This window comes from Pseudoliparis swirei, chromosome 15 (genome assembly GCF_029220125.1).
Source record: "Pseudoliparis swirei isolate HS2019 ecotype Mariana Trench chromosome 15, NWPU_hadal_v1, whole genome shotgun sequence".
In the NCBI taxonomy this organism is placed as follows: Eukaryota; Metazoa; Chordata; class Actinopteri; order Perciformes; family Liparidae; genus Pseudoliparis; species Pseudoliparis swirei.
This window is the reverse complement of record NC_079402.1, coordinates 12,830,812-12,856,393: the sequence shown is the minus strand read 5'-3', so window position 1 is coordinate 12,856,393 and position 25,582 is coordinate 12,830,812. Positions and strand designations below refer to the sequence as shown.

The 25,582-nt window shown below is 40.0% G+C and overlaps 5 protein-coding genes across 5 annotated transcripts; 3 read left to right on the top strand and 2 right to left on the bottom strand.

Moving 5' to 3' along the window:
- Positions 1-2,427: 2,427 nt before the first annotated feature.
- Positions 2,428-5,059, bottom strand: LOC130205108 (iron-sulfur cluster assembly scaffold protein IscU-like). Its single transcript, XM_056432258.1, has 5 exons — positions 4,924-5,059; positions 3,630-3,743; positions 3,334-3,444; positions 3,108-3,186; positions 2,428-3,007 (listed from the first exon to the last, which is right to left on the bottom strand). The coding sequence occupies exons 1-5, from the start codon at positions 5,023-5,025 to the stop codon at positions 2,916-2,918; spliced, it is 498 nt and encodes a 165-aa protein (XP_056288233.1). The 5' UTR covers positions 5,026-5,059; the 3' UTR covers positions 2,428-2,915.
- Positions 5,060-5,309: 250 nt separating this feature from the next.
- On the top strand, positions 5,310-8,367 carry LOC130205105 (chemerin-like receptor 1). The gene is made up of 2 exons (XM_056432254.1): positions 5,310-6,539; positions 6,646-8,367. The coding sequence occupies exon 2, from the start codon at positions 6,660-6,662 to the stop codon at positions 7,662-7,664; it is 1,005 nt and encodes a 334-aa protein (XP_056288229.1). The 5' UTR covers positions 5,310-6,539; positions 6,646-6,659; the 3' UTR covers positions 7,665-8,367.
- Positions 8,368-8,534: 167 nt separating this feature from the next.
- rnf185 (ring finger protein 185) lies at positions 8,535-11,817 on the top strand. The gene is made up of 6 exons (XM_056432256.1): positions 8,535-9,149; positions 9,751-9,769; positions 9,892-10,004; positions 10,111-10,165; positions 10,513-10,630; positions 10,718-11,817. Exons 1-6 carry the CDS (start codon positions 8,971-8,973, stop codon positions 10,813-10,815), a joined length of 582 nt encoding a protein of 193 aa, XP_056288231.1. The 5' UTR covers positions 8,535-8,970; the 3' UTR covers positions 10,816-11,817.
- Positions 11,818-11,932: 115 nt separating this feature from the next.
- LOC130205106 (transcription factor Adf-1-like) lies at positions 11,933-16,659 on the bottom strand. Its single transcript, XM_056432255.1, has 2 exons — positions 14,212-16,659; positions 11,933-12,788 (listed from the first exon to the last, which is right to left on the bottom strand). The coding sequence occupies exons 1-2, from the start codon at positions 14,339-14,341 to the stop codon at positions 12,091-12,093; spliced, it is 828 nt and encodes a 275-aa protein (XP_056288230.1). The 5' UTR covers positions 14,342-16,659; the 3' UTR covers positions 11,933-12,090.
- Positions 16,660-19,824: 3,165 nt separating this feature from the next.
- On the top strand, positions 19,825-24,839 carry ess2 (ess-2 splicing factor homolog). Its single transcript, XM_056432413.1, has 10 exons — positions 19,825-20,190; positions 20,412-20,580; positions 20,697-20,777; positions 20,985-21,151; positions 21,433-21,550; positions 21,691-21,824; positions 21,913-22,015; positions 23,038-23,147; positions 23,252-23,367; positions 23,505-24,839. Exons 1-10 carry the CDS (start codon positions 20,044-20,046, stop codon positions 23,782-23,784), a joined length of 1,425 nt encoding a protein of 474 aa, XP_056288388.1. The 5' UTR covers positions 19,825-20,043; the 3' UTR covers positions 23,785-24,839.
- Positions 24,840-25,582: the final 743 nt, after the last annotated feature.

Sequence of the window (25,582 nt, the reverse complement as noted above, 5' to 3'; positions counted from 1 at the left end):
GCAAAGCCTCGTGACGTCACTTAAAGGAACGGGGGAAAACAATCCCATCTGCGCATGTCCAGTTTAGACAAAACAGTGGAGGGTAAATATATTTGTCTAATGTAGTTAACCCCATGGTGAACAATCATTAAACCAATGAGAAAACGTTCAAGTTGGGCTGCAATCAATTCTTTTTTTGATTAGTCGAGTAAAATAAATAGCTCCAAATTGCCCAACACAACCACTAAAAGCCCAAGGTGACATCTTTGCCGTGATTTAAAAGTCTTTAAATTGAAGCAGAAGGCATATAAATACATAACAACACTGCATTATGATATTCAGATTACAAGGTAGGCCATTCTGCATGACAAATACCTTACTTTGGCTACTTTGATTACAGCATTAATAATTCAGTATTTTATTGAGATCAAACTGAGAATACAGGACTTTTACTTATAAATAACCTTCGGCCTATACTCTAGAAAGTCATATGAAACTATTTGTATTGACTATTTTTCTGAAAACAAAACCCCACAGATGTGTTGGTCATTTTGTGTCTTTGACTGAAAATGATGAACTCAGCTTTTTTTCTGTTACATAACTGCATATGTTTTTTAAGGAACTATACTTACAACACTGCCAATGTAAAATGTGACAGAAAAATGTAATCTAAGATTTGTTTTAATGTGCCATGTGTTGTACTGGCTTTCTTGATCACCTACAATCATTTGCTGTTAATATGCTGCTATTAAAGATTAAAAAAAGATTCATTGATATTATTAATAGTTATGTATAATATTATTTCTTAAGTGAAATGGATTGGAGATGGTTATCTTCACAAATTATCAATTTGGATTTAAAAGCAAGCAGGCCAGAGACGTGTGTTATGGGCTAATAAGTACATGATCACTAACCCATACATGTGTGATTTACTTTTAATTGTGATGTCATAGTATGGGTACATTTCATGATGTGAGATTTTCATGATGGAGAGAATTATGTTTATTATATTCATGGTTTATTTTTCATAAGAGATTTATAGTCGAAAAAATACTATCCTTGAGTTACAACAAAAAAATAAACAGTTATGCAAACACTCAACACTTCTGGTAAACTGGTGTAGGCCCTCCCTGGGTTGAGGATGTCCGCTGGTGGTTTTGTCTCTTGCTGTGGTTGTGTGAAGGGGATTTGTTGAGATTCTTTTTCCCCCACAAATACTCTGACTTTATGATGTTATGTCCATTGTTTTGTCGTCTGCATTGTTTATAGTCCTCTAGGTGTTATGTCTATGTATTGTCTTTTGTCTAAAAAAATTCTAAAAATAAAAATAAAAAAATAAAATAAAAATGCGTTAATGCGCGATAAAATAATTGTCGGCGTTAATAAAGTGCTGCGTTAACGCAAGATTAACGCGTTAACGTGCCCAGCCCTAATATATATACAGGACTGTCTCAGAAAATTAGAATATTGTGATAAAGTTCTTTATTTTCTGTAATGCAATTAAAAAAACAAAAATGTCATGCATTCTGGATTCATTACAAATCAACTGAAATATTGCAAGCCTTTTATTCTTTTAATATGGCTGATTATGGCTTACAGCTTAAGAAAACTCAAATATCCTATCTCTAAATATTAGAATATCATGAAAAAGTATACTAGTAGGGTATTAAACAAATCACTTGAATCGTCTAATTAACTCGAAACACCTGGAAACACATTTTCAAATGTTTGATCTTTTTTTTAACTTGGTCTGAGGAAATATTCAAATTTTATGAGATAGGATTTTAGAGTTTTCTTAAGCCATAATCAGCAATATTAAAAGAATAAAAGGCTTGCAATATTTCAGTTGATTTGTAATGAATCCAGAATGCATGACATGATTTTTTAATTGCATTACAGAAAATAAAGAACTTTATCACAATATTCTAATTTTCTGAGACAGTCCTGTATATACAGCGCCGCTCATAACGCTTTCACGCGCTGTGCATAGGGCACCAAGTCCTGAGGGGGCACCACAAAATAGGTGACTAAAAAAATCCTGTTATAGTGCCGATATTTCAGTCTAGAAATATTAGGCACCTTTTAGGCATGTATATCACAAAAGAGGCAGAACAAGATATATTTGTCGACATCTTAACGCTGATTGGCCAAGACGCGACACGTCCCATCAAAGATGTTTTATTTCGAAGAGCACCACATCACATTTTCTCCGTGTCCCACTCCAATCTCATAAACGCCGGACGGCCAGTTGACCCACAACCCCAAAACAAAAACTCTTCGGATCTACACGATTCACGTGGATGACCTATTTTGATTTCAAAACGGTGAATTTCACCGAATGGTGACAAGTTTGCAGGTATGAAACATGGTGTGGTCTCATGTTTTACGGATCAGTGTTTGCATGTTCAAGATTAGTAAAGTATAGAAAACCACAGCCTGATAAACATATTTTGGTTTCAGGATGCTTTTATTGCGTATCGTCAACAAAGCATTAATAACTAATCATAAACATTACACTTAAACCAGTGGACTCTTTCATCGCTTCAAGCCACTTTGTATAATTGCATATCCAAAAGGTCACTGCTTAGGGAGCAGCTAGAATAATCCCTCAAAACTAAACACTCAGGCTCAGAATCTTAAAATATAACACTCCCAAAAATAAGGCTCACTTTTGTACCAACAGCCCAAACATTGCTTATTGTGCGTTTACATGACAGGCTAAGAAGACACAGTATGCAGGGTAACAGGACCTCAGACTGAGATATAAAGCCTGGTGGGACACTGCGCCGGAGGGATGCCGGTTACGATGGTGTACTGGTCATCGACATACAAGGTGTGCCTCATCAATACTGCAGGAAAGTGAGGACTGCTGTTACTTCTCCTCTGGACAGCAGGAGTATAACAGTGGCGCCCAGTTGGGAGTGAGCGAGCTCTGTTTAGCTGCTGGCTCGGACTGCCTCCTGCTGAACATCTTTTTGCTTGAGGCGGTAGTCAGCCAGGGCCGCCTTGATGGCATCCTCTGCGAGCACTGATGAGAAACAATTCAATCCATTAAATATACACGCATGTGTGGAGCAGTTTGGAAAGGTAGATCATCAACAACAAAAATTAAATTCCTTATAACTTACTGGAGCAGTGAAGTTTAACCGGTGGAAGAGAGAGCTCTTTGGCAATGTCGGTGTTCCTTATTTGCAAAGCTTCGTCCACCTGGAGAGAAAAGCCCAGTTAGTGGAAACACGAAGCCTTTCCAGTAAATGATCACATTAAGAAGAGCAGAATGAATGAGAATAGGAAAAGCAATGCATGTCACTCCAAGGAGGCAGAGAAAGAAGTGTCTGTAGTGAATTAACTCACAGATTTGCCCTTCACCCACTCAGTGGCCAAAGAACTGGAGGCAATAGCAGAGCCACAGCCAAAGGTTTTGAACTTGGCATCCACAATCTTCCCCTGGTCGTCCACCTCAATCTGCCAACATGTAAGTTTGGAAAATAACTCGAAATATAACCACAGGAGTAAAATAAGATTCCTTAACTGTAAATAAACAGGAGATAGTTTCATGGCAATACTGAGCTATAACCAAACATACAGATATACATGCAGTACATGCGGTACCTACGGTGTAACCCGTCTGTGTTTAGTGATAATCATACCTGGAGCTTCATCACGTCGCCACAGGCCGGGGCACCAACCAGACCGGTACCAACATTTTTGGAGCTTTTGTCCAACGTGCCAACATTTCTCGGGTTCTCATAATGATCCACCACCTTCAGAGAGTAAATAAAGGAAATATTATGTTAGGAAAGAAAACAGCGTGTCAAAGTGCGTTTTAGCAAGTTGAGTCTTGCACCATCCTGGAAAATATGTGATGACGAAAAACCACAATAGCATCCTGGGACAATTAGAAATGGAGTCTTGTTATACAACTACAAGTATTAACAGTTACATAAGAGACATTGGAAAACAGATTAGGGCAGGATTTCATTGTCAACTAAACCTCCTCCTCCTCATCCTCCTCCTCCTCCCCTGTGTTCCTGTCGAGTCATTCTGACTTTGAGCTTGTATCACAAGACATCGTATAAAGGACTACATTTAATACACATATTTTGAATTATAGTTCGTTATCACAAAAGTAAGTTATACACATTATTTATCTTTCCAATGTTTAACTAATTATGTGGTGTAGAATTCAATTAGTTGAACGACATCTCTGTGATCCAGCTTGTTAAAGAACATCTTAGTGTACATCTTCCGGATACACAACTTTCTCTCCAGGTGGGATGTCAGACAGTTACCTGATAGACAAAATAGAAATATTCGGTTTTAAATCATTCAAACGTTAACAAAGATTCTGTTTACCAGCATTAACCAATTTAAGTTGAATATATAATTGCTTCCGATTGCATTTTCATGCAATGTTGCATCAAATGATCACTTCACAACATTAAACACACCCTGAACATGTGGTTAAGGACGTTGTGCTAAGATGAAGATGCACTTTTTATGAAGTTATACAACAGAACACGTCCAGGTTTCTAGCACGTTGCTGAACGCGTATTAATCGGATGTAATTGTATTAAAGTGTTGGCGCCCTGAGGGGCAAATAAGTGACGTCTTCAACTTACCAACCAGCAGGCGTGAAACAAATGTTAACTAATGTTAGATCACGTGCCATATGACCCCAGTAACATTTAGGTATTTGTACACACAACCATAGAAAACCAGCGACACGCTTAACCAGCTGCATCTAATTAGTCACCTGATCCGTGTGGCCACTTTTACCTTCTCCTGATCCTCTTATTAAGACAGAACTACCAAAAGCTCGTGTGACCATTTGTAAACATTAGCCAAACAGCAGCTAGCACGCGGTGACCTCGGTGTTACGGCCTAACACGGCCTAACACCGGCCTCCTTTCGTGACGCTGTAACGGACGAAAAGAGTTTTACCTTCTCGTGGTAGCAGCACCGGGTCATGAACTGTGGAACAGAGAGCCTCCTGGCGAGGAAAGCCAGAGGACTGAGACACTTGTTCGCCACGGTATTCGCCATGTTGACAGTCAAGGGGAATGGCGCAGTCTGATCGTCGAGGGGCGGATATAGCAAAGCCTCGTGACGTCACTTAAAGGAACGGGGGGAAACAATCCCATCTGCGCATGTCCAGTTTAGGCAAAACAGTGGAGGGTAAATATATTTGTCTAATGTAGTTAACCCCATGGTGAACAATCATTAAACCAATGAGAAAACGTTCAAGTTGGGCTGCAATCAATTCTTTTTTTGATTAGTCGATTAGTAAAATAAATAGCTCCAAATTGCCCAACACAACCACTAAAAGCCCAAGGTGACATCTTTGCCGTGATTTAAAAGTCTTTAAATTGAAGCAGAAGGCATATAAATACATAACAACACTGCATTATGATATTCAGATTACAAGGTAGGCCATTCTGCATGACAAATACCTTACTTTGGCTACTTTGATTACAGCATTAATAATTCAGTATTTTATTGAGATCAAACTGAGAATACAGGACTTTTACTTATAAATAACCTTCGGCCTATACTCTAGAAAGTCATATGAAACTATTTGTATTGACTATTTTTCTGAAAACAAAACCCCACAGATGTGTTGGTCATTTTGTGTCTTTGACTGAAAATGATTAACTCAGCTTTTTTTCTGTTACATAACTGCATATGTTTTTTAAGGAACTATACTTACAACAACACTGCCAATGTAAAATGTGACAGAAAAATGTAATCTAAGATTTGTTTTAATGTGCCATGTGTTGTACTGGCTTTCTTGATCACCTACAATCATTTGCTGTTAATATGCTGCTATTAAAGATAAAAAAAGATTCATTGATATTATTAGTAGTTATGTATAATATTATTTCTTAAGTGAAATGGATTGGAGATGGTTATCTTCACAAATTATCAATTTGGATTTAAAAGCAAGCAGGCCAGAGACGTGTGTTATGGGCTAATAAGTACATGATCACTAACCCATACATGTGTGATTTACTTTTAATTGTGATTTCATAGTATGGGTACATTTCATGATGTGAGATTTTCATGATGGAGAGAATTATGTTTATTATATTCATGGTTTATTTTTCATAAAAGAGATTTATAGTCGAAAAAATACTATCCTTGAGTTACAACAAAAAAATAAACAGTTATGCAAACACTCAACACTTCTGGTAAACTGGTGTAGGCCCTCCCTGGGTTGAGGATGTCTGCTGGTGGTTTTGTCTCTTGCTGTGGTTGTGTGAAGGGGATCTCCTTTGTGATTACATAATGGCTGTTGTAGGACAGATATTCATTATAATTTGCTGTGGTTGTTTTGACTTCTGGGACCACTTAAACTATGTTGAACAGTTGAAAATGGTCTGACCCAAAATCAAATAAAATGTATTTTTTGGAAAGTGGGGGATGGCAGATTCTCACTTCCATGGCAAATTCAGATTGTGTTTACGTCAGTAATACTGCCCACAAAACAGAAGTGAGAAGTTGCATATAGGAGGAAGAGAAGGCAGCACAAAGTGATTTCTTCTGCGTCGAGACATAACGTGAGTACTTCAGTACATGTTTTATAAATGTATATTTTCTTGATAACAATTGTGATCATCTATGTGTAAATATTTGTAAATAAAGATAGTGTGCCACATATTTCAGGAAAAATACCCAGCATGGATATGGATTATTTTGAATATGCGGATTACACTCCAGACAATGAAACGGAGAACCACAACTTCACAACTGAAGTAATAACTTTTAGAAGTTCCCAGTCTTCTTTGTCTCATGTGTTGGTAGCAGTCAATATCATGATATCGCTTATTGGCCTTGGAGGAAATTCATTAGTGATCTGGATTTGTGGATGGAAAATGAAAAGAACCGTCATCACCACCTGGTACATCAGTGTGGCCATTTCAAACTTTTTGTTCTGTGCATTTTTGCCTCTGGAAATATTCTACATGATCACCTCCCACTGGCCATTCGGACTGGTTTTGTGCAAGCTCACCTCCTCCGCCCTTTTCCTCAACATGTACAGCTGTGTCTTTCTGTTGGTTCTGATCAGTGCTGATCGCTGTATCATGATTTGTTTTCCGGTGTGGTCACATAACCACCGGACTGTGCGCAAAGCATTTGGAGTTGTCGTCCTCATGTGGGTCCTTTCTGCACTCCTAACATTGCCCTCGCTGATCTTCAGACAAACCACTGTCCACGACTCAGTCACCCAGTGCTACACCAGTTACCATTCCAGACACAGGGCAGTGGTTCTGACTCGATTCATCTGCGGATTCCTGATTCCTTTCCTAATTATTGTGTTCTGCAGTTCAGTGCTCTGTTTAAAACTGAGAAGTTTGACCATCAAGTCAACAAAGCCTTACAAAATCATGGCGGTACTCATCTTGTCATTTTTCTTCTGCTGGGTCCCCTATCATAGCTTTGTTATTTTGGAGTCAGACTTGAAGAACCACAGCCTCGATGTACTTCAAGCTGGCCTTAAGGTGGGGGCCACCCTGGCTGCAGCAAACAGTTTAATATCCCCCGTTATCTATGTGTTCATTGGTAATGACTTTAAACGAATCCTAAGGCGGTCTTTGACATCAAGGATAGAGGAGGCAATGGCGGAGGACATCCGAACGGGTGGTCTCAATACCTCAAAGACTAAGCCAATGGAAATTGAGTAAACTCAAATTGAAATCTTAGTTATCAATGACAATCAGTATTTCACAGGACAGAACATTAAGAGCAAGGTGATATTGACAAAGCATATGTCATGGCATGTTTACCTGTATATATTGTATATTCATATGTCAATGATTTATACATAATGACGATATAATCTCATTGATTTTTTTACACAGAATCAAATTTTGCACAACCCAACGATCACGTTTTGTCATTTGGACTGTGTTGGTTATAGATTCGCCATTGTTTGTGTTAAATTGTTTTTACGAGTGTGAATGAATTGCTTGTGTTATCTATGCAAACAAGGAAAAGTAAAGCTATTAAGGCTATTTTTTATAAAATATAATTCATCTTCCACAATAGATTTGAATTTGGTTGTTCAAACTGTGAACTAAAACAGTGAGAACACTATCAAAACTATGTGCACTGGAAAACACAAATACATGGATTCCTAAACGACAAATTAGTAATTGATCCATATTAAAAATATTAAAAGAAAATAAACAAATGAATCATGTTTGTGATGTTGAAACTGTATTCTGTTCTATAAATATAAAATGTTCCTTTTGATAAATGTAGCCCTATTAGCAAACAGTAGGCTCCTAATGTATTTTATTTTTTTATTTTAAGCAAATTAGATATATCGAACATGCTCTTTGTGAAATGTCTATATCAAAATGGAAAAATAAATATGTGAACGAAGTAGCTCATTCCTAGATTGAAACCTTAAAAGATACTGATGCCTGATTGGTGGATCCCCTTGTCAGTCGTGGGCACCTGAGAGGCGCTACTGAGGGCACCAGAAGCCCACGTACTCATTATATCGTGGCCACGCCCCCCGCCTTCCCCAGGATGCACTACGGATTAGCGTCGTTAACGCCGAGCTGCGGACGTGTGACGCAACCCAACGCACGGATATCTCGCAACTTCTCGCTACAAGTTTTGATTTTCAGTTCGAGCATCACGGTCGAAACGACACTTTGGATTAATAATTGTGTATTTGCCGTTCGTCACTTTGGATTCCATTAATCTGTTTGGCAGTCAAACAGTCAGTTTATTCGCTTGCTAACGTGAGCAACTCCGTAGCAGCCCCGTCTCTCCATGGGAGCGCGCGTGAGCTAGCAGCCATTGACCGGATTTCACTTCTTCTTTTTAACACGTATTTGTGTGGAGCTCCGTCTCTCGTCTTCTCCTCTTTGTTAGCGATACACCCCGATCCACGGGGCCTCCCTATGTACTTATTGTGAAGCGCTGGGTGCCCCCCCCCCCCTCCCCTCCACTCTTGTGTAGTGTATCTATTTTTAAATGGCCACCGCGGCGCCCCCTCCAGCCCCGGGCTCGACTGCGGCCACTGAGAACCCGAGTCCCGGATCCAGCAGCTCGATTCCGGCCGACGGGGGCAACCAGGACAGCACTTTCGAGTGTAACATCTGTCTGGACACCGCTAAGGACGCAGTGATCAGCCTGTGTGGACACCTCTTCTGGTGAGGACCAGCGACTGTTTGTGACTCGTGGTCACAGGTCAGCACTGTGATCCCACTCGGTCAAGGCATTGACTTGTTTTACTCGCAGGAATGTCGTTCATTCACTTGTTCTACTTATCTTTGATCATTGGGTCGCTTGCATTTGGGGATCCATTGCTATTGTTGATGTTGACAAAGTGTGTTCTGTAAAGTGTAGAGTAAGTTTATAGGCAGACATGTTTAGATTGCTTCATGTATATATGCAAACACACTCTCCAGCCTCTGAGCCCAGTGCATCCCTTCACATATAACTGTAGCTGTATTTTTTTCCATTCAGGACAAGTTAGGGCTTTAGCGTCAACCAATTTAGTTATTAATTTTCATAGATAAGTTAAATCCACGTAACAGGAAGACATTGTTCTTCCTTTTCTCTTTAGAAGATGAATTTACCCTCAACTCAACGAGTGCATTGTTTTCATTCGTGAACACAGGATACGTGGCTGCCATTTTTCTTTCCAGCCAATGTGTATTTTGCACAGCAAGATTGTTCTGAGACTGTTTTTTACTAATCAAACCTTTTCCCCGTCAACTTTCATGTTACGTTGCACCTCCTCTCAATCAGCTGGCCTTGCTTGCATCAGGTAAGCTGAGCCCAACTTGTGTTTTCCCCTTCTTCACAACTTTCAAATGACAAGCATTTTTATTGAGAGTTTTTAACCGATGCAGACAGTCAGATCCTAAGTATCTCTTTGTCTTCGTGCAGTGGTTGGAGACCAGACCCAACAGACAAGTGTGTCCTGTGTGTAAAGCGGGCATCAGCCGAGAAAAAGTAATCCCCCTATACGGGCGAGGAAGCACAGATCAACAAGACCCCAGGTGGGTGCTTTTGTGTCAGGTCAAAGTGTCTCTAGAAACTGCTACGAATGCATGAACAGTGCAAATCTGTATACTTTTTTTTTGTTAAAGTGGTTTTGTTTTCTAGAGAAAGAACCCCTCCTCGACCACAAGGCCAAAGGCCTGAGCCAGAAAACCGTGGTGTAAGTACTTTTCACAAGTATACTTGAATAGTAATACAAAAAGTATTTGACAGCACAACTTTGTGCCAGGTCAGTACTCTTGATTCCAAACATCTTCGGCAGTTTCATGTAGTTTTCAGTGTCCGATTTGAGTCATGATGAAAGCGTTGCATCGGATGATGTAGGTGCTGCAGAGCAAACATGTTTTATCCATTAACAGAAGAACATGTCCCTCTGGGGTTTATTAAATGCTGAGCGATGAGGTGTAGAGGCGTCTCTTGAGAATGATCACACATTTCACTGGCTGTTGCGTCACATCTCCCCGACACATCCGTCTTCGTGTTAATGATGAAACGCATACTCCACAGGGCTTTCAAGGGTTCGGCTTTGGCGATGGGGGTTTCCAAATGTCATTTGGAATTGGTGCCTTTCCTTTTGGTATTTTTGCGACAGCGTTTAACATCAACGACGGCAGACCACCTCCAGGTAGTTTTGTGCGACACATTTCACCATGATCACTCTGTCTTTTACCAACAATATATGAAATAACCTGTTCAACAATCTCCCAAACAGCCGCCCCTGGGACGCCGCAGCACACCGACGAACAGTTTCTGTCTCGACTCTTCCTGTTTGTCGCTCTGGTGATTATGTTTTGGCTGCTGATTGCATAAATGCAGGTAAAGACAACTTCTTCGGACAACTAAAAATTATTTTACTGATATGTAACATTATATGGCACATTATCACGATTTTCTACTTCCTTTCTGGTAACTTTATTTGTGTTCTTATTTTTCTTGACACAAAGCCATGTTTGAGTTGAATGATGACAGTTTTTCCAAAATATTGACACGTTAATACCAAGATAACAACTTTCGAAGTAAGCCACGAACGTGGGTGCCTAAAGTATTAATTCATTAACACAGTTCAATTATTTGTTATATTTCCATCACCGTAATTCTACCAGCTGGCTTCAAACCTCATGCTGCTTTTTACAACACGTCTGTCCCTCTGTTGTTTTTGATCACTCATACCAGCTGTTCAGGTCAGAGAAATGGGAAGAGATCATTCTCGGTAGTCTCTTTGAGGATTGTTTTGGTACTATCATTGTATTTACAGAAATACTGTGCTAAACTAAATAAGACCACCTGCGCTCATCAATGTGGATGTTGATTCACGTTTCCAAACCCATATGTTGTATATGGGAATTTATTTTTCAATATTTTATTGCAAAGAATCTTACTGAGTAATGCTGTCAATGCGCTCGTGAGCCTCCTCCATTTTGTCTCTCTGATCACTAATGTACTAAGAATTTTGTTTTTAAATCCAGCTACCTGATCTTACACATTTTGACATTTACCAAATTCACTCATTTTGTGAAATCAAAATCATTTGGAGCATTTTTTCTTTATTTTAGTTGAGGTTAAAAAAGAATGTGTTTGCATGTAAGCAGTTGAAAGAGTAACTCATGAAACGGTGTTCCTTTTGCAAAAGGATGTTTGTCTTTTTGTTGCATAGTTGTCTGTCACTGTAATTATATGTAAAAAAATAATATAGATTATTACTGAATAATTACTTAAATGATTGGATTATAGTTTCAACATGAAACCACTTTTCTAAATGTGAATCTTCATCTTATTGACAGTAAAGATATGTAAATAAAGATGTTGATCATAGTCTGTCTGTTGTCCTATTACTGTATAAAGATGTCAGGGTTTTTTTTCTTCTTACTCCTAAATATGCAAATCAGGGCAAACCAAACCACAGTTGTGTGGAAAAAAAACTCAGAAACTTGCTCAATAGTATGTTTAGTTATTCTTCATTAATAGAATTTCCCATTTAAAAAAAGGATGTACTTCAGCCTCAACCACTGCTGTAAAAAAAGAAAAATAGATATTTTGTGGAAGAGGTTTTTATAAAGCACAACGTAAAAAAGAAGTCTGTTTGGCCTAGTCCTGCTTGGATGGCGCTGTCCGTTTCTCTTGAGATCCGGGCTGTGCAACGTTGAACTCCGCTTCATACATAATCTGTTGGATCTTTATTTTTGTCTCGCACCTTTTCTGTGGAGCAAGTCGCTTCAGAGCGGGGACAAAGCTCAGAAGGAACAGTTCGTCCTCGTCCCGTGGCCTGATGGGCACCGAGGTGCCATTGTCTTTGACCAGCCACTTCGTGGGAGACGGTGCACTGGGAAAAGAAGACCGTGAAAGTGACTCTTGCATCAGGCGCCGTTTTCGTCCAGTTTTGCTGACGGGGCCGATCGGTTGGCTCGAGGGCATCTTGGCCAGCTGGGCCATCTGTGTGTCTTGAGCCATGGAATGGATCTGCGTCACCAAGCCTACCTGGGGCTTGAGGTCAGGTTGACTCGCGGGGCCCTTCATGGCGGACTGCGGCGTCTTGACTGCCTCCGATGATGTGGTTTCTCTGCTGCCAGATTCGTTGTCGGGATTATCGTGGTCGTCAAAATTGTTACCGCAGACGTCTGCCAGACCACTTCTTGATCCAGTGAAGGGTGCGATAAAGTTCATTAATTGTCTATATTTCCATCGGCTTTGCGCAATTTCTCCTTGTTTCTTGCCTTTGATCTCCATTCGGACTTCCTTCAAGTACCGGTCTCTCATGTTCTTCCATTTTCTTTTACACTCCTCAGCTAGAAAGGTGAAATATAGCGTTAGAAGCAGGACGCTTCATCGAGAGGCAATGCACAGGAATGAACATAAGAAGTTGGCAAACTAAATTGGAACATTTACTACAAAGTTTTGGAAACAATTACATTTAACATTTTACCCCAAACAATTAGGTTCCCAAACATTTTGTGCAGATGTGCAATCTGCTGCCCAGGGTGGGGGCAGACACAAATGGCTTGTGACGAGTGTGTTTCTCTCCTCACCCAACAAATGTGTTATAGAATATAGGCTTTCTTAATGTTGAAGTTGGCCAGTAATGCCGATCTTAAGACTTGGTATGTGGATGGTGATCTCTATTCTAGAATAAAAGACAGCAGGATGGACCAAATAATAGCTATACCCTTTAAACTACTTTGGGTTCTATAGTTTTATATAATGAAACCAGGCAAATCAATGCAATAGCAATTCAATTGTTCCACTGTGAAGTTTGCTTTAATTTTAGACGTCAACATTAATGCAATTAATTTTCAATATTGCCATTTAGTCTGTTGATTAATTAATGAACCATCTATAACAATGTATAAAGATTGGACAAATGACATCCATGGAGCCAAAGATGACATTTAGTTCACTTCCAGAATGCCTTGTTTTAATATATAATATTCCAAAGTGTTCAATATTTTAATTGGATTATATTAAATTATACGAGTGTAACTGACTAAGGGCCAGCGACTGAATAGACTAATTAATACAGTTAATAGAATACAAAAAATAGCAAAAACACAACTTTGTCAAAGTGAAACAATCGAATAAGTATGTTGGCTTGAAGTCTGTATAAAGTTACATAAAGAACACCGAAAGGTATTAATCTGAAAGTGGGTCTTGTCTGGAGGTCATTGTTAGTTCATCCTTGTTCTCTGCTGCCTCGTCATAATTCCTCATGACTCCATGTGTCCGATTATCTTCGCCTGGCTCTGGCGCGTTTGATCTCACCGCGTGGCGCCGCTTCCAGTTTATATGGAGCTCGCGGCGTTTACGAGAGATATTTTAAAAAAGAAAAGAAAGCAGCACGCGGCTCTGTAAATACAGCTCGTCCGTGACGCGGAGCACGTTTCCTCCTCCGCCGTGCCGTGCTAGACACGCGGCGCCGTGGCGGAGCCGGACCGTGCCGTGCGGTGCAACGCGGCCTACAGCGTGCGAGCTGCGGCTGCTACCGCTAGCACGGTGCGCGCGGCTGCCCCGACACCACGCGGCTGTGCCCGCGCGGATACCGAAACAATATTATTTTAAAACTAAAATGGTATACAAGACACATGTGAAACACCTCTATTTCCCAGCCACACACACTGGTTTCTCATGTATGCGTGTTTAATCGTCCACAACAACGTCAGCTAGGAAATAACTGGCTGTAAAGTTGTGATAAACAGAAAACAATGAAATACTCACATGGCAGACCCAGTATGATGCTGATGCTTCTCCACGCATTTACCCGACTTTCCGTACAGCGGTAATTCGGCAAAGTGACATTGTACAGTTCTGGGTAATTAAATACGGCCAATATTAACTTATCGTCCATTTTGCCCCAGCGTTGTGTGTGCGCGCGGACGCGGAAGCGGCAGTCTTCTCCCGCCTTTTCCGCCCAGCTGCTGCCCGACGCGAGTTATCGCGAGTGGCGAGCTGCCTGCCGCGCTGTGTCGCTCTGCCGTTCAACCGCGCGCATTGTAGTCTTTTGGTCACATGGGGGCGCACCGCTCTGTGTAGGCCTCTTTTGCTGCTCCGGCACAGAGCAGGGGTCGTTTCAGCTTTTGGGAGGCAGCACCCTGGGGTGCAAAGATAAACATCTCTGGGGTCATCAAGCCCTTTTCTGCATTGCATTTATAAAATAGAATGTTTTTGTTGTTGAAACCTTTTGATTACTGTCATGATCCTTGTCTCCTTTGTTGTCTCTCACTGTTTGCAGCTTGATTAATAATTAATAGGTCAAACCAAGGTTACATTTGACACAATTTGCACTTTTTCAAATCCCTGTTTAACAGGATAAAACTCTGATGTTGCACCAATATTTTAATTTTAAAATGGCCGAGACAGAATTGTGAAGCTTTGTTATGTCTGCTCTATCATGAGGATGTAACAATTATTCAAACGGGTTTTAATATAATTAACAAAGTCATTCTACCTTCAATACTTGTACAACAAAACATGTTGCCCTGAGTTCATAGAGCATGCACGGTGATGTTGAAGCCACCCACTTACACTCCAGAGCCCAGAGCTCATTTTCAGATTGTGTGGGCAAAACAAATTAGAATCAAGCAACATAATATGTGTATTAACGTAGCTCTTAGATATGGAGTTTCTGCAATCGCGTGGTTGTTTTGCTTGATGTGTATCACTACCTAGTCCTTTCTGATCCTTTAACAGTTAATGCGTTTCCATGCACACGCAAGTCTGGTGTAAACAGAGAGGAAGGTTGATCCTCTGCATGTTCTGGTCTCACAGCTACAATCTCCCATTCCCCAGGAGGTGTTGGGCTCCGGTCCAGCAAAGAACAGAGACGCTGTGCTTTTTAACTGACGCCATGTCGGGTTTTCATTTATCATCAGTCAGCTTGTGGGTGTATTTGTAATCCTGTGTCTGGATTGTACTGGTTTGATTTGTGTCCATAATCAATGTGTTTTTATTGCAATTCGGAATTATAACATAGTAATATTTTCCAGAAATAATAAACATACTGTCTTCAAAATGTAGCTTCACATCAAGGAAAGGCATGAAGCAATCACAATTGTTTTTTTCAGCCTCCCCCTCGTGTTTTCTCACTTTATCTGAATGTATTTTTGGTTGACTATTGTTTTGGGGAGTGGGGAAGTAGACCCTGCTCAGTATTGTGCATCTTGTCACTTGAGTTGTGTGTTTGTAGCGTAGTAAGTGGCCTTATAAAGTCGTAGGATGTTGACTAGAGCCATTTCTGATGCGCCAGTTTTACAGGTGAAAATCACTTTCAATTTAAGAGAGCCATCCAAGCAGCTCTCTAAATATCAACAACATCCGTATCAGCAATGTGGGCAGGGGTGGCTTTTCTTTACTTTACCTCTTGTACCAAATATTGCTCTTACAACAAAAAATGAACCTTTATCAATCTAATCCCCAGTAATGAATTTTGAACTGGTTGAACCAATGTGGATGTGATACAATTGCTTCTATTGAGGACCACAATATCTGCTAGATAGCGATCTCACATGCTCCGCAAACTATACATCAACAATCCGGATGCTATTAAACCCAAGTGAAAAGGATGGGATGGTGTTTATTGTTATCTGTTTTCAAAAGCTCTTATAAGAGGAGCTTAAGACAGATTGTGGAAATCCATTAATTCTCTGAAAAAAAAGGTGTTATTACTTTGTATGAAATCACAGGATTTGTTGCGGGGGATTAATTTAACCTGTAATAGCTTTACATCAGCTGTGCACATTGTCAGAGAAGTGAGGCTGAAAGACTGCTCCACACAGATAAAACACACGATGCATGATAGTGAAAACTACCCCTTTTCTGAATGTATTCTTACCATTTTTGTTTTCTGAGTAATGATACGTGCAAATATATTAGTGTCACCACACATCAAGAGCAAAATGAGTCCTTATTAAACTGTGTGTATTTAGTATGCATTGTTGTTGTTAGTGCAGCATGAACGTTTGTCATTACTCTGAACATATCTATTAATTTGCACAAGAGCACATGTTGATGAAGCTAAATGGGAAAAGCGGCATTATGAAATAAATTTCGGAGATAATCCTCAAATTCAGCAGAACACAAGTCTCTGGCCACACCAAAAGAAAGCGTTTATCTTCAACTCCAGGTTTCTAATACCAAGCAATCCCCTTTTCTCTAAAACCTCAACAATAAGGATCTTAGGAGCTCTCCACTTCTCATTTTATGCAGTGAAATCTGATTTCTTTTGGAGAAAGGAATGAGGCAAGATTAACTGAATCTGCTGTCCTCTCTAACCTCTTCACAAAACTGCCCAGATTAGCTAGGAATTAAGTTTCAACCGTTTTATGTGTCTGGTCCACAAGGGGGATTATAGTTTTTACTTCTTTTTTTTTTGCCTCCCATTTTCACTATAAGGGCCCGACACGCCGTTGTGCAGAGAGGAGAAGCAGAGGAACCGCTGAGCCTCGACTGTCGAAAAGCGTGTCAATATCCTGTGATCATTGCAGCTTGTTTTATTGGAATTTCTTTGGAGATGGATGGAGTGATCAGGATAGAGAGACAACATTTTCCTTTCACTATTGATAACATACTGAGCAACACTAATGGAGACAGACGATCATGTGGAGCAAGTGGCGCTGGACTAAAAAAGAGGGCAGTGAGTCCTGTCGGAGGCCAGACAGAGGCTGTTCATCATACCTGCATGTGCTGCTGCTACTGCTCCCACTGTAGAGACATTTACCAGACTGATTTCATTCATGAAGGTAAGACCAATACCATTCTCTTTATGAGAAAAGTCACTTCTGTTGACTTGTTTACTTTGCACCCTAACCTAAAGTCAGATCTCCCTGCAGCCTGTCAGTACGGGTGGCCCCGCGCGATGCTAACAGACCCATGCAGACTCGGAGATGCTCCCAGGGAGGAGCAGTCCCCCGGTCAGGTGCAGAGGCGGACCAGGCGCCATCGTACTATTTTCACAGAGGAGCAGCTGGATGCACTGGAGGAGCTTTTTCTGCAGAACCAGTATCCAGATGTGACCACAAGGGAGAAACTAGCACATCATACACACTTAAGGGAAGAGAGAGTAGAGGTAAGACACGTTCAGCCTCTCAACAAGTAATAGTCATGTTTTCACCGTGATACAGGGTTAGTTCAGACTGCTCCAGGTTATTAACGTATTATAAATGTGTGCAAGTTTAAACACTTAATTTTAATAGAATTATGATGCCACTGAATTTCATCTAAGCTCAAGTCAATTTGACATATTTTAAATGTTTGCCTGTGTTGATAATCCAATGCTGTTGTTTATTTAAATGTAAAAAGAATCACAACTAAATAACATGACTTTTTTTCTACCGGTAGGTTTGGTTTAAAAACCGAAGAGCAAAGTGGAGGCGTCAGAAAAGATTATCATTTTGTGTGGGAAGCACAGAAAGCTAAATGTTATTCTATGACCACTGCACTGAAAGTGAAGATATACAGGACTGTCTCAGAAAATTAGAATATTGTGATAAAGTTCTTTATTTTCTGTAATGCAATTAAAAAAACACAAATGTCATGCATTCTGGATTCATTACAAATCAACTGAAATATTGCAAGCCTTTTATTCTTTTAATATTGCTGATTATGGCTTACAGCTTAAGAAAACTCTAAAATCCTATCTCATAAAATTTTAATATTTCCTCAGACCAAGTAAAAAAAAAGATTTATAACAGCTGAGTGTTTGTCAAGGCTCAGGAAACCCTTGCAGGTGTTTCGAGTTAATTAGACAATTCAAGTGATTTGTTTAATACCCTACTAGTATACTTTTTCATGATATTCTAATATTTAGAGATAGGATATTTGAGTTTTCTTAAGCTGTAAGCCATAATCAGCAATATTAAAAGAATAAAAGGCTTGCAATATTTCAGTTGATTTGTAATGAATCCAGAATGCATGACATTTTTGTTTTTTTAATTGCATTACAGAAAATAAAGAACTTCATCACAATATTCTAATTTTCTGAGACAGTCCTGTATATGAATGCGTGTGAGCTGGAGTTAAATAAATACAAGGATTTGTATTGCTATATAATAGCTATATTACTGCTATATAATAGCTAGAAAAAATCTCCAGAAAATAGACACATTTTTTGTCTGATTATGTGACAGTTGTGGTGCCTATTTCTGGATCTGATTGGTTGATTGCCAGTATACTAATACTAATCCTGAAAGATAAGTGTGGAATCTGGAATTTTGTATTATTTGCCCTGGTTGTGAAAAAGTGTCCTTGCAAACAAATAAAGTTATTTTGAGAGCTATAACATATTTGGGCGTCATATCAATATAAAAGCTGACATTTAATAAACACATCAGGATTCCTCCAAAACTCCTCCAGGCAGTTTGATATGTAATCAATTAGTCAATTTGTGTGAGGGCAGAAGGCGAGAGTTATTGCTTTGTAGATGCATAATTATTTAAAAGCAGGAGTATTATTGTTTGAATTGTGACTTTCTCCGAGACTCTTGTATATGTTATTGTAATATGTAGTTGTATTATTGCTAATATCCACATATAAATGCAAACATGTATTTAATGTATGTTTGATCAAATATCACTAAATTGCTTTACAAATGGTAATATCCACATTCTGAAGTAGTTAGTTAGGCCTTTGTATTCCTCTCGGAACATAGGCCATTGATGAATTGTTTCCACCCTCGTCTGTCCTGAGCCATCCTCTCCAGCTGTTTCCACGTGAGCCCCTTCTTCTTGAATTCCTGCTCTGTGCTCCTTCTCCAGATGTTTTTGGGTCGTCCTCTACCCCGTTTGCCTTGTGGGTTCCATGTCAGTGCCTGTTTTGTTATTGCTGTTGTGTTTCTTCGTAGTGTGTGTCCAATCCAGCTCCATTTTCTCCTTAACAGCTGTATATCTACTGTTTCTTGTTTTGTGCATTCCCATAGGTTGATGTTGCTAATTGTGTTTGGCCAGAAGACTCAAAGGATGCGTCTTAGACAGTGGTTTATGAAAGTTTGTAGTTTGTTTGTGATGTTAGTGGTAGTTCTCCAGGTTTCGGAGACAGAAAGTGAAGTGAATACCCTATATCTGACCAAAGAACACAAAAACAATCTTCTAAAATATTAGTGGTTATGTGAGCACTGAAGAACACACCTTTGTATCTTTATAAAAGAGTTAACCCAAAAAATCTTTATTAATCTCCGATCTACACCGTAAAATATAATAATAACAATAACAATAAATACAATAATTAATATGATTATTGTACCGGAAATGTATTTATATTTTAGACTGGACATTTCCTGAGCGGCAGTATACTTCCGGTGACGTAATTAACTCTCGCCGATACGTCGTGCGTCGTTTGAACGCTGGTTGTGAAGTTAGCCGACGGTAGCTAGCTAGCTAACTGATAAACGTAACAGCTAGTGACGTTCGCTTAGTTTTAACCTACATGTCCGGGTATGACCTCCATGATCTAAATACTTAGTCAGTGTATCTCGAGTTCAAAAGCCAACTTCCGTTTCTGATCAGTCGCAGTTGTTTGAAGCGAAGCCGTTCTCCTCGGAGGCTAACAGGGTTCACAATGGAGGGTAGCGCCAGCGTGAGGAAAGCGTTGTCCGGGACTCTCGTCCCTGTGACGGTCACGACGATGGCTCTTCTGCAACAACCCCACGAGTACGAGAAAGGAAACCCGCACAGAAAGGTCCTCGACGAAGAGGAGTACATTGAGGTAACAGCTAACGCTAGCTAGATACATGGCGGACGAGCCGTCGGCCGTCATCAGACAACAGAAAGCATCCATGAAAATACCCGATTTAGTTAAACTGAGGCTTTTCTGAGCCTTAACGTCAAACATGTCATGTCTACAAGTGTTCTTTGTTGCCCCAACGTTATCTGTCATTACCTTCCCTTTTACAAAGTCAAATAAACTGAACTGTCTACTCTCGACAGAGTTTAGAAAAGATCATCCAGAGGGACTTCTTCCCAGATGTGACTAAACTGCAAGCGCAGAAGGACTACCTTGACGCGGAGGAAACTGGTGACCTGGGAAGAATGAGGGAGATATCCATCCGATATGGATCGTCCTTGACCAAATCTACACCACGATCTTCTGCCCCCTGTGAGTAGTATGACTCCTGTCTTTTCATGTTGTTATACCTTGTTTATAGAATGACAAATTCAGTCTAAATGAGGTTTATGCCTATTTTTCCCCATTTTTTTCTATTTCTATATAAGATGTGACACCAGCAAGCTTTGAGACACCACTGGGCCGCTGCGGGTCTCCCTCTTCCACTAATGGCAAAGGTTTAGACGGAGGTAAGTATCTATTTTATTAAGATGAAGATGAACAGAACAGATAACACAGCAATGTTCTGTCCTCTATTTTTATATTTATCTGTGTCTTACAATGAAACCTCTCAAGTTAACTTATTGAAGTCATATTTAGTCGGCAAGTCTTAATGAATGGAATTACAAATACTCACAAGAAAATGAACCCTATATCTATTGATTTTGTATTTCTAGAGAACAAGGATGACGACGAGGAGAAAGAGCTGCCCGCTCTGGATCGCTTCCTTGCTAAAAATACCAGTGAGGATAATGCATCATTTGAGCAAATAATGGATCTTGCAGAGGACAAGGAGAAGCTGAGGCATTCCTGGTTATATGAGGCTGAGGCTGAATACAAACAGGTATTTGTGTGCAGAGTTAAACTTGTAAATTAATTAAAAGTCATAGAAGTATTATAAATTGATCATAATTAGATTTTGAGTACATTCCCTTTGACCAAATTGATGCACATTATGTAAAATAAGAGAATCCTTCATTTCAGGATATTGGTGTCAGATTAATGTTTGTTAATGAGTGTTGCATGATTGTTTTTGCAGTTAATAACTCAGTCAGACAATTATTAAAGTATTGGTTCCCCCCTAGGCTACATTGGAAACATGTATAAACACTTGATATTTTTCAGCGCCACGAAGAGAACCTTGCATTACCATCCATGGAGAAAGCAGCACTTGAGTGTGTCAAAGCTGGACTGGACACATGGGAGTACAAAGCGAAGAATGCCTTGATGTATTATCCAGAGGGTAAGAAGATCAAACTTAGATTGAATTTCCTTCATTTATTTATGTGGCATTAATCCCTATTGGAGGCATGTCATTTATGACATTTTGCTGTGAGAGACAAATACAATGTCTTGTGTTTTCACTTATATTTTTGTAATCAGGTGTTAGAGACGATGATGAACGATTTAAGAAGCCACGGGAGGTAGTTCACAAGAACACACGCTTTGCCGGTGACCCATTCAGCAAAGCTCTCAACAAAAGCCAGATTCAGCAGGCTGCAGCCCTCAATGCACAGGTACATGTTACACTTGGCAGCCTATTCTTTAATTGAATAAAAGTATTCATTCGAGTGAGGTAGCTGATGTATCATGTTGTCTGTCCAGTTCAAACAGGGTAAAGTGGGACCTGATGGGAAAGAGCTCATTCCACATGAATCCCCTACAGTGAATGGATATGGGTTTGAAAACATGCCATCCCCAGCACCTGGTAAGTGGGTCTCGGTTACTGTCTGGAGACAGATCAAACTAAATCTGTGGTGTATATGGCTCGTTCAGGAACCTTCTTCATACCTGCAAACTTGTCACCTTTCGGCGAAATTCACCGTTTTGAAATCATAAAAGGTCATCCACGTGAATAGTGTAGATCCGAAAAGTTTTTGTTTTGGTGGGGGGGGGGGTCAACTGGCCGGCCGGCATTTATGAGATTGGAGTGAGACACGAAGAAAATGCGATGTGGTGCTCTTTGCAATAAAACATCTTTGATGGGACGTGTCGAGTCTCGGCCAATCAGCGTTAAGATGTCGACAGCGTTTAGGGGGTTTAGGTTAGCTTGAATTTCACCCCGCTACATCTACTGCTGTAATGTTGCACGGTGTATCGATACTAACAAAGTACCCGTACGTTAAAAACGATACCATTTTGCATATTTTTAGCACCGATACTTCATTAGGAGAGCGTGCGATCAGAGCGCATGCGCTGCGCCGCTCCATTAAATGCTGTCTGCACGCAATGCGCTGCACAGCTCCCACAGCGAGTGGCGTTAAGTTGCGGAGCTTTTGAGACCGTCTTTGGCTTTAACATTTTAATTTTAATTTGATTACTACTGTAGATAAATATACCAGTATCATATGTATGGTATTGTATTGAATTCTTGTATCGGGTATCATGATATTTATGGCAGGTATCGTATAGAAGTTATAATTTTAGGATTGTGATAACCAGGTAGAGGAGTAAACAGACTCACGGAACAGACTCACGGAACAGAATCATGGAACAGAATCAAAGCTCAGCAGAGCACACGAGTGGGAAAAAAAGGAAGTTGGTTCATGAATGAATGACTTTAACCATATTATATATAATGACAATGTAAAGTTGTTATTACTATTATTAGGGCCCGATCACTGAATTATTCAGGTCATAACAAAAAAAGTCACCTGCACCCCTCATGAGTTTGCAGGTATGCTTCTTACACTTGGAGTAGATCTCTCAAAGCAGTCTCTGTCCCATCAGGTGTAGCTGATTCGCCTCTGATGACCTGGGGTGAGATAGAGAGCACCCCATTCCGTCTGGATGGATCCGACAGCCCATTTGTTGAGAGAAATCATGGGCCGTCATTTAAGGTACGGGACCTCCAGTGGTAGCTCACTCTTTATTAACGATTGATTTTTGTTTTGTTGTTGTAAGATGTTGACATTTCGTGTGTGTCTGTGTTTTTTTTTTTAAGATTCCAGAACCAGGAAGACGAGAGAGGCTGGGTTTAAAGATGGCCAATGAAGCTGCCGCTAAAAATCGTGCAACGAAACAGGAGGCCTTTCGAAAAGTCACGGAGAACCTTGCAAGGTAAAGACATTTCTGCCCTCTTGATTAATATTTGCCTCAACAAGTAACAACAGCTTACTGCATCTGTCAACATCTGTCGCGGTTATGAGGAATTGATAATATTGTATTAACTGACCACATTAACTTTTGTGTTGCAGTCTTACTCCTAAAGGTCTGAGCCCAGCCCTCACCCCCGCCCTGCAGAGGCTCGTTAACCGGACATCGAGTAAATACACGGACAAAGCATTACGAGCAAGTTACACCCCGTCGCCCTCGCATCAAGTCGCTGGCTGCAAGTCTCCTTTCGGTGGCCCGGCCACTCCCACAGGAACGCCAACACCAAACAAATCCAAGACGCCGAGCTCTCAGGACCTTACGTCACTGACGGACAATCTGCTGCAACTTCCCAAGAGACGGAAAGCCGAGGATTTTTTCTAATTAAGAGAATCTGTTCTCTGCCGGGATTGTACAAAACAGACATATTGTTATGTGGAACACTTATTTTTAAACTGTTCAAACCCAGCTTTCTCAAATTATAGAGCACATCTTTTCAGTCGGATGCCTGGATAACGAATTCGATATATATTTTTGAGGGGACAGGTTAAAGCTTTGTTGAATACAGTGTCCACATTATATTGTACAGCTTGATTTTCTTATTTTGTTTTATCCCAATGCAATGTATTATAGATGATTGTACAGCTGTTTCCATTATAACAAATGGTATCAATGCCACACGGGCAACCTACCCAGCAGCATAATATTTTCATATAATCCAGTACCTGTTTCTAATAGCCATTGCCCAGCTCTCCATACATGCTGCCATGTCATTTCAGTGTTGGACTCTGCATCATAGACATTTGTGTTTGTATTTAAAATGGAGAAAAAAACTTCCCTGATATGTAAATTATGAATGTTTCTCTTAGGCCTATGTTGGATAAACAATGTGTTAATAGATCTGCTGTACCTCCTACTGGTAGTTGAACAAAGCTGTCAAAAATACTTTCATGCCGCCTCCTTTCAAGCAAGCTTCAAATGTACAGAACACACTGTTTAAATGAGTGGTCTGGATTTTGTGTTTAGTTTTTGAGCATTACTGGTTACAGGTTCTCAAAGGCTAGTTTTATTATGTGAGGAGATTGTCCTGTTGGGGAAGTCCACACACGCACAAGATTTACAATGTCATGGGTCAATGTGGTTTCATAACCAGGGAAGTCAGACATCATATTTTACTTGGTTGTGGACATTATACTTGCACAAACCTATGGTCTTTAGTCCAGTGTCAAGTCAATGTGCCCACTTTAATTTGGATCCTGTCACAAAAGCAGTTAAAATCATACTCTCATTACCTTTATGTACATGGTCGTTGATGGTAGAATCCTGGTTCTGAACATACCTCATGTGTACAATGTGCTGTACTTAAAAAACGGGAAAAGGTGTTGAGAAATTTTATATGATAACAAAAGTAAGGCATAAAATTCTTTGTCATTGACTCACTTTTGTTTCGATAATTGCCATCTTGGAAGTTTGACCCATGGGTTATCTCACAAGGTCAAAGAGGTTGGGCTGTGCCAGGAAGAGAAGCAACACCATGAAATAAAGCTAATAATATATTAGCGTTCAGAGTATAAATACATATTTATGCAATTTTAGTACAAATGTCTCCCAAATGAGAAATGCAAATCCCATTTCAAAAAAGAAATTGATTAAATTCAAATAGCATAAATATCTGCTTAACTGGATTGAAAGGATGAAAAGAGTTAAAGAAAAATGTAGGTACAGTTTGTTTACATATAATTAGATCTCTTTAATTGATACAATCACACTTCATCAAAGTCTTCTAACATCAGAATCAGGTTTTATTGGCCAAGTAAGTTTGCACAAACAAGGAATTTGACTTGGTAAAGTCACTCTCAGTGTGCTTACACAAAATATACATTACAACACAAAAAAAACAGTGCAGTACAAAACAAACAGTGCAAAACAGTGCAACGGTCTAAGAAGTTTTAAGAAAGTGACTTAAGAAATTACATGCGTAACAAGCTGAAAGAAAACAGCTGGATTGTGCTGGATGATAAACTGCGCCATTCTGTGTCGATGCCATCCGCTCACTAATAATATTTTAGGTCGGATTCGTCTCATAATAATCTCGATGTGCGCACACACACGCGCGCACACCGGTTATCTTGTATTGGGTGAAAGCGGCTTAACTCCGCCCCGACGGCTCCTCCAGTTGACA

Coding starts and splice junctions, on each gene's coding strand:
- LOC130205108 (XM_056432258.1), bottom strand. CDS start 5,025: ATGGCGAATACCGTGGCGAACAAGTGTCTCAGTCCTCTGGCTTTCCTC. Junction 3,744..4,923: donor GGTGCTGCTACCACGAGAAG/GTAAAACTCTTT, acceptor TACTCTCTGAAG/GTGGTGGATCATTATGAGAA. Junction 3,187..3,333: donor AGTGGGTGAAGGGCAAATCT/GTGAGTTAATTC, acceptor TTTTCTCTCCAG/GTGGACGAAGCTTTGCAAAT.
- LOC130205105 (XM_056432254.1), top strand. CDS start 6,660: ATGGATATGGATTATTTTGAATATGCGGATTACACTCCAGACAATGAA.
- rnf185 (XM_056432256.1), top strand. CDS start 8,971: ATGGCCACCGCGGCGCCCCCTCCAGCCCCGGGCTCGACTGCGGCCACT. Junction 10,166..10,512: donor CTGAGCCAGAAAACCGTGGT/GTAAGTACTTTT, acceptor CATACTCCACAG/GGCTTTCAAGGGTTCGGCTT. Junction 10,631..10,717: donor CGACGGCAGACCACCTCCAG/GTAGTTTTGTGC, acceptor TCTCCCAAACAG/CCGCCCCTGGGACGCCGCAG.
- LOC130205106 (XM_056432255.1), bottom strand. CDS start 14,341: ATGGACGATAAGTTAATATTGGCCGTATTTAATTACCCAGAACTGTAC. Junction 12,789..14,211: donor CATCATACTGGGTCTGCCAT/GTGAGTATTTCA, acceptor TCACCTTTCTAG/CTGAGGAGTGTAAAAGAAAA.
- ess2 (XM_056432413.1), top strand. CDS start 20,044: ATGGAGGGTAGCGCCAGCGTGAGGAAAGCGTTGTCCGGGACTCTCGTC. Junction 20,191..20,411: donor ACGAAGAGGAGTACATTGAG/GTAACAGCTAAC, acceptor TACTCTCGACAG/AGTTTAGAAAAGATCATCCA. Junction 23,148..23,251: donor ATCATGGGCCGTCATTTAAG/GTACGGGACCTC, acceptor TTTTTTTTTAAG/ATTCCAGAACCAGGAAGACG.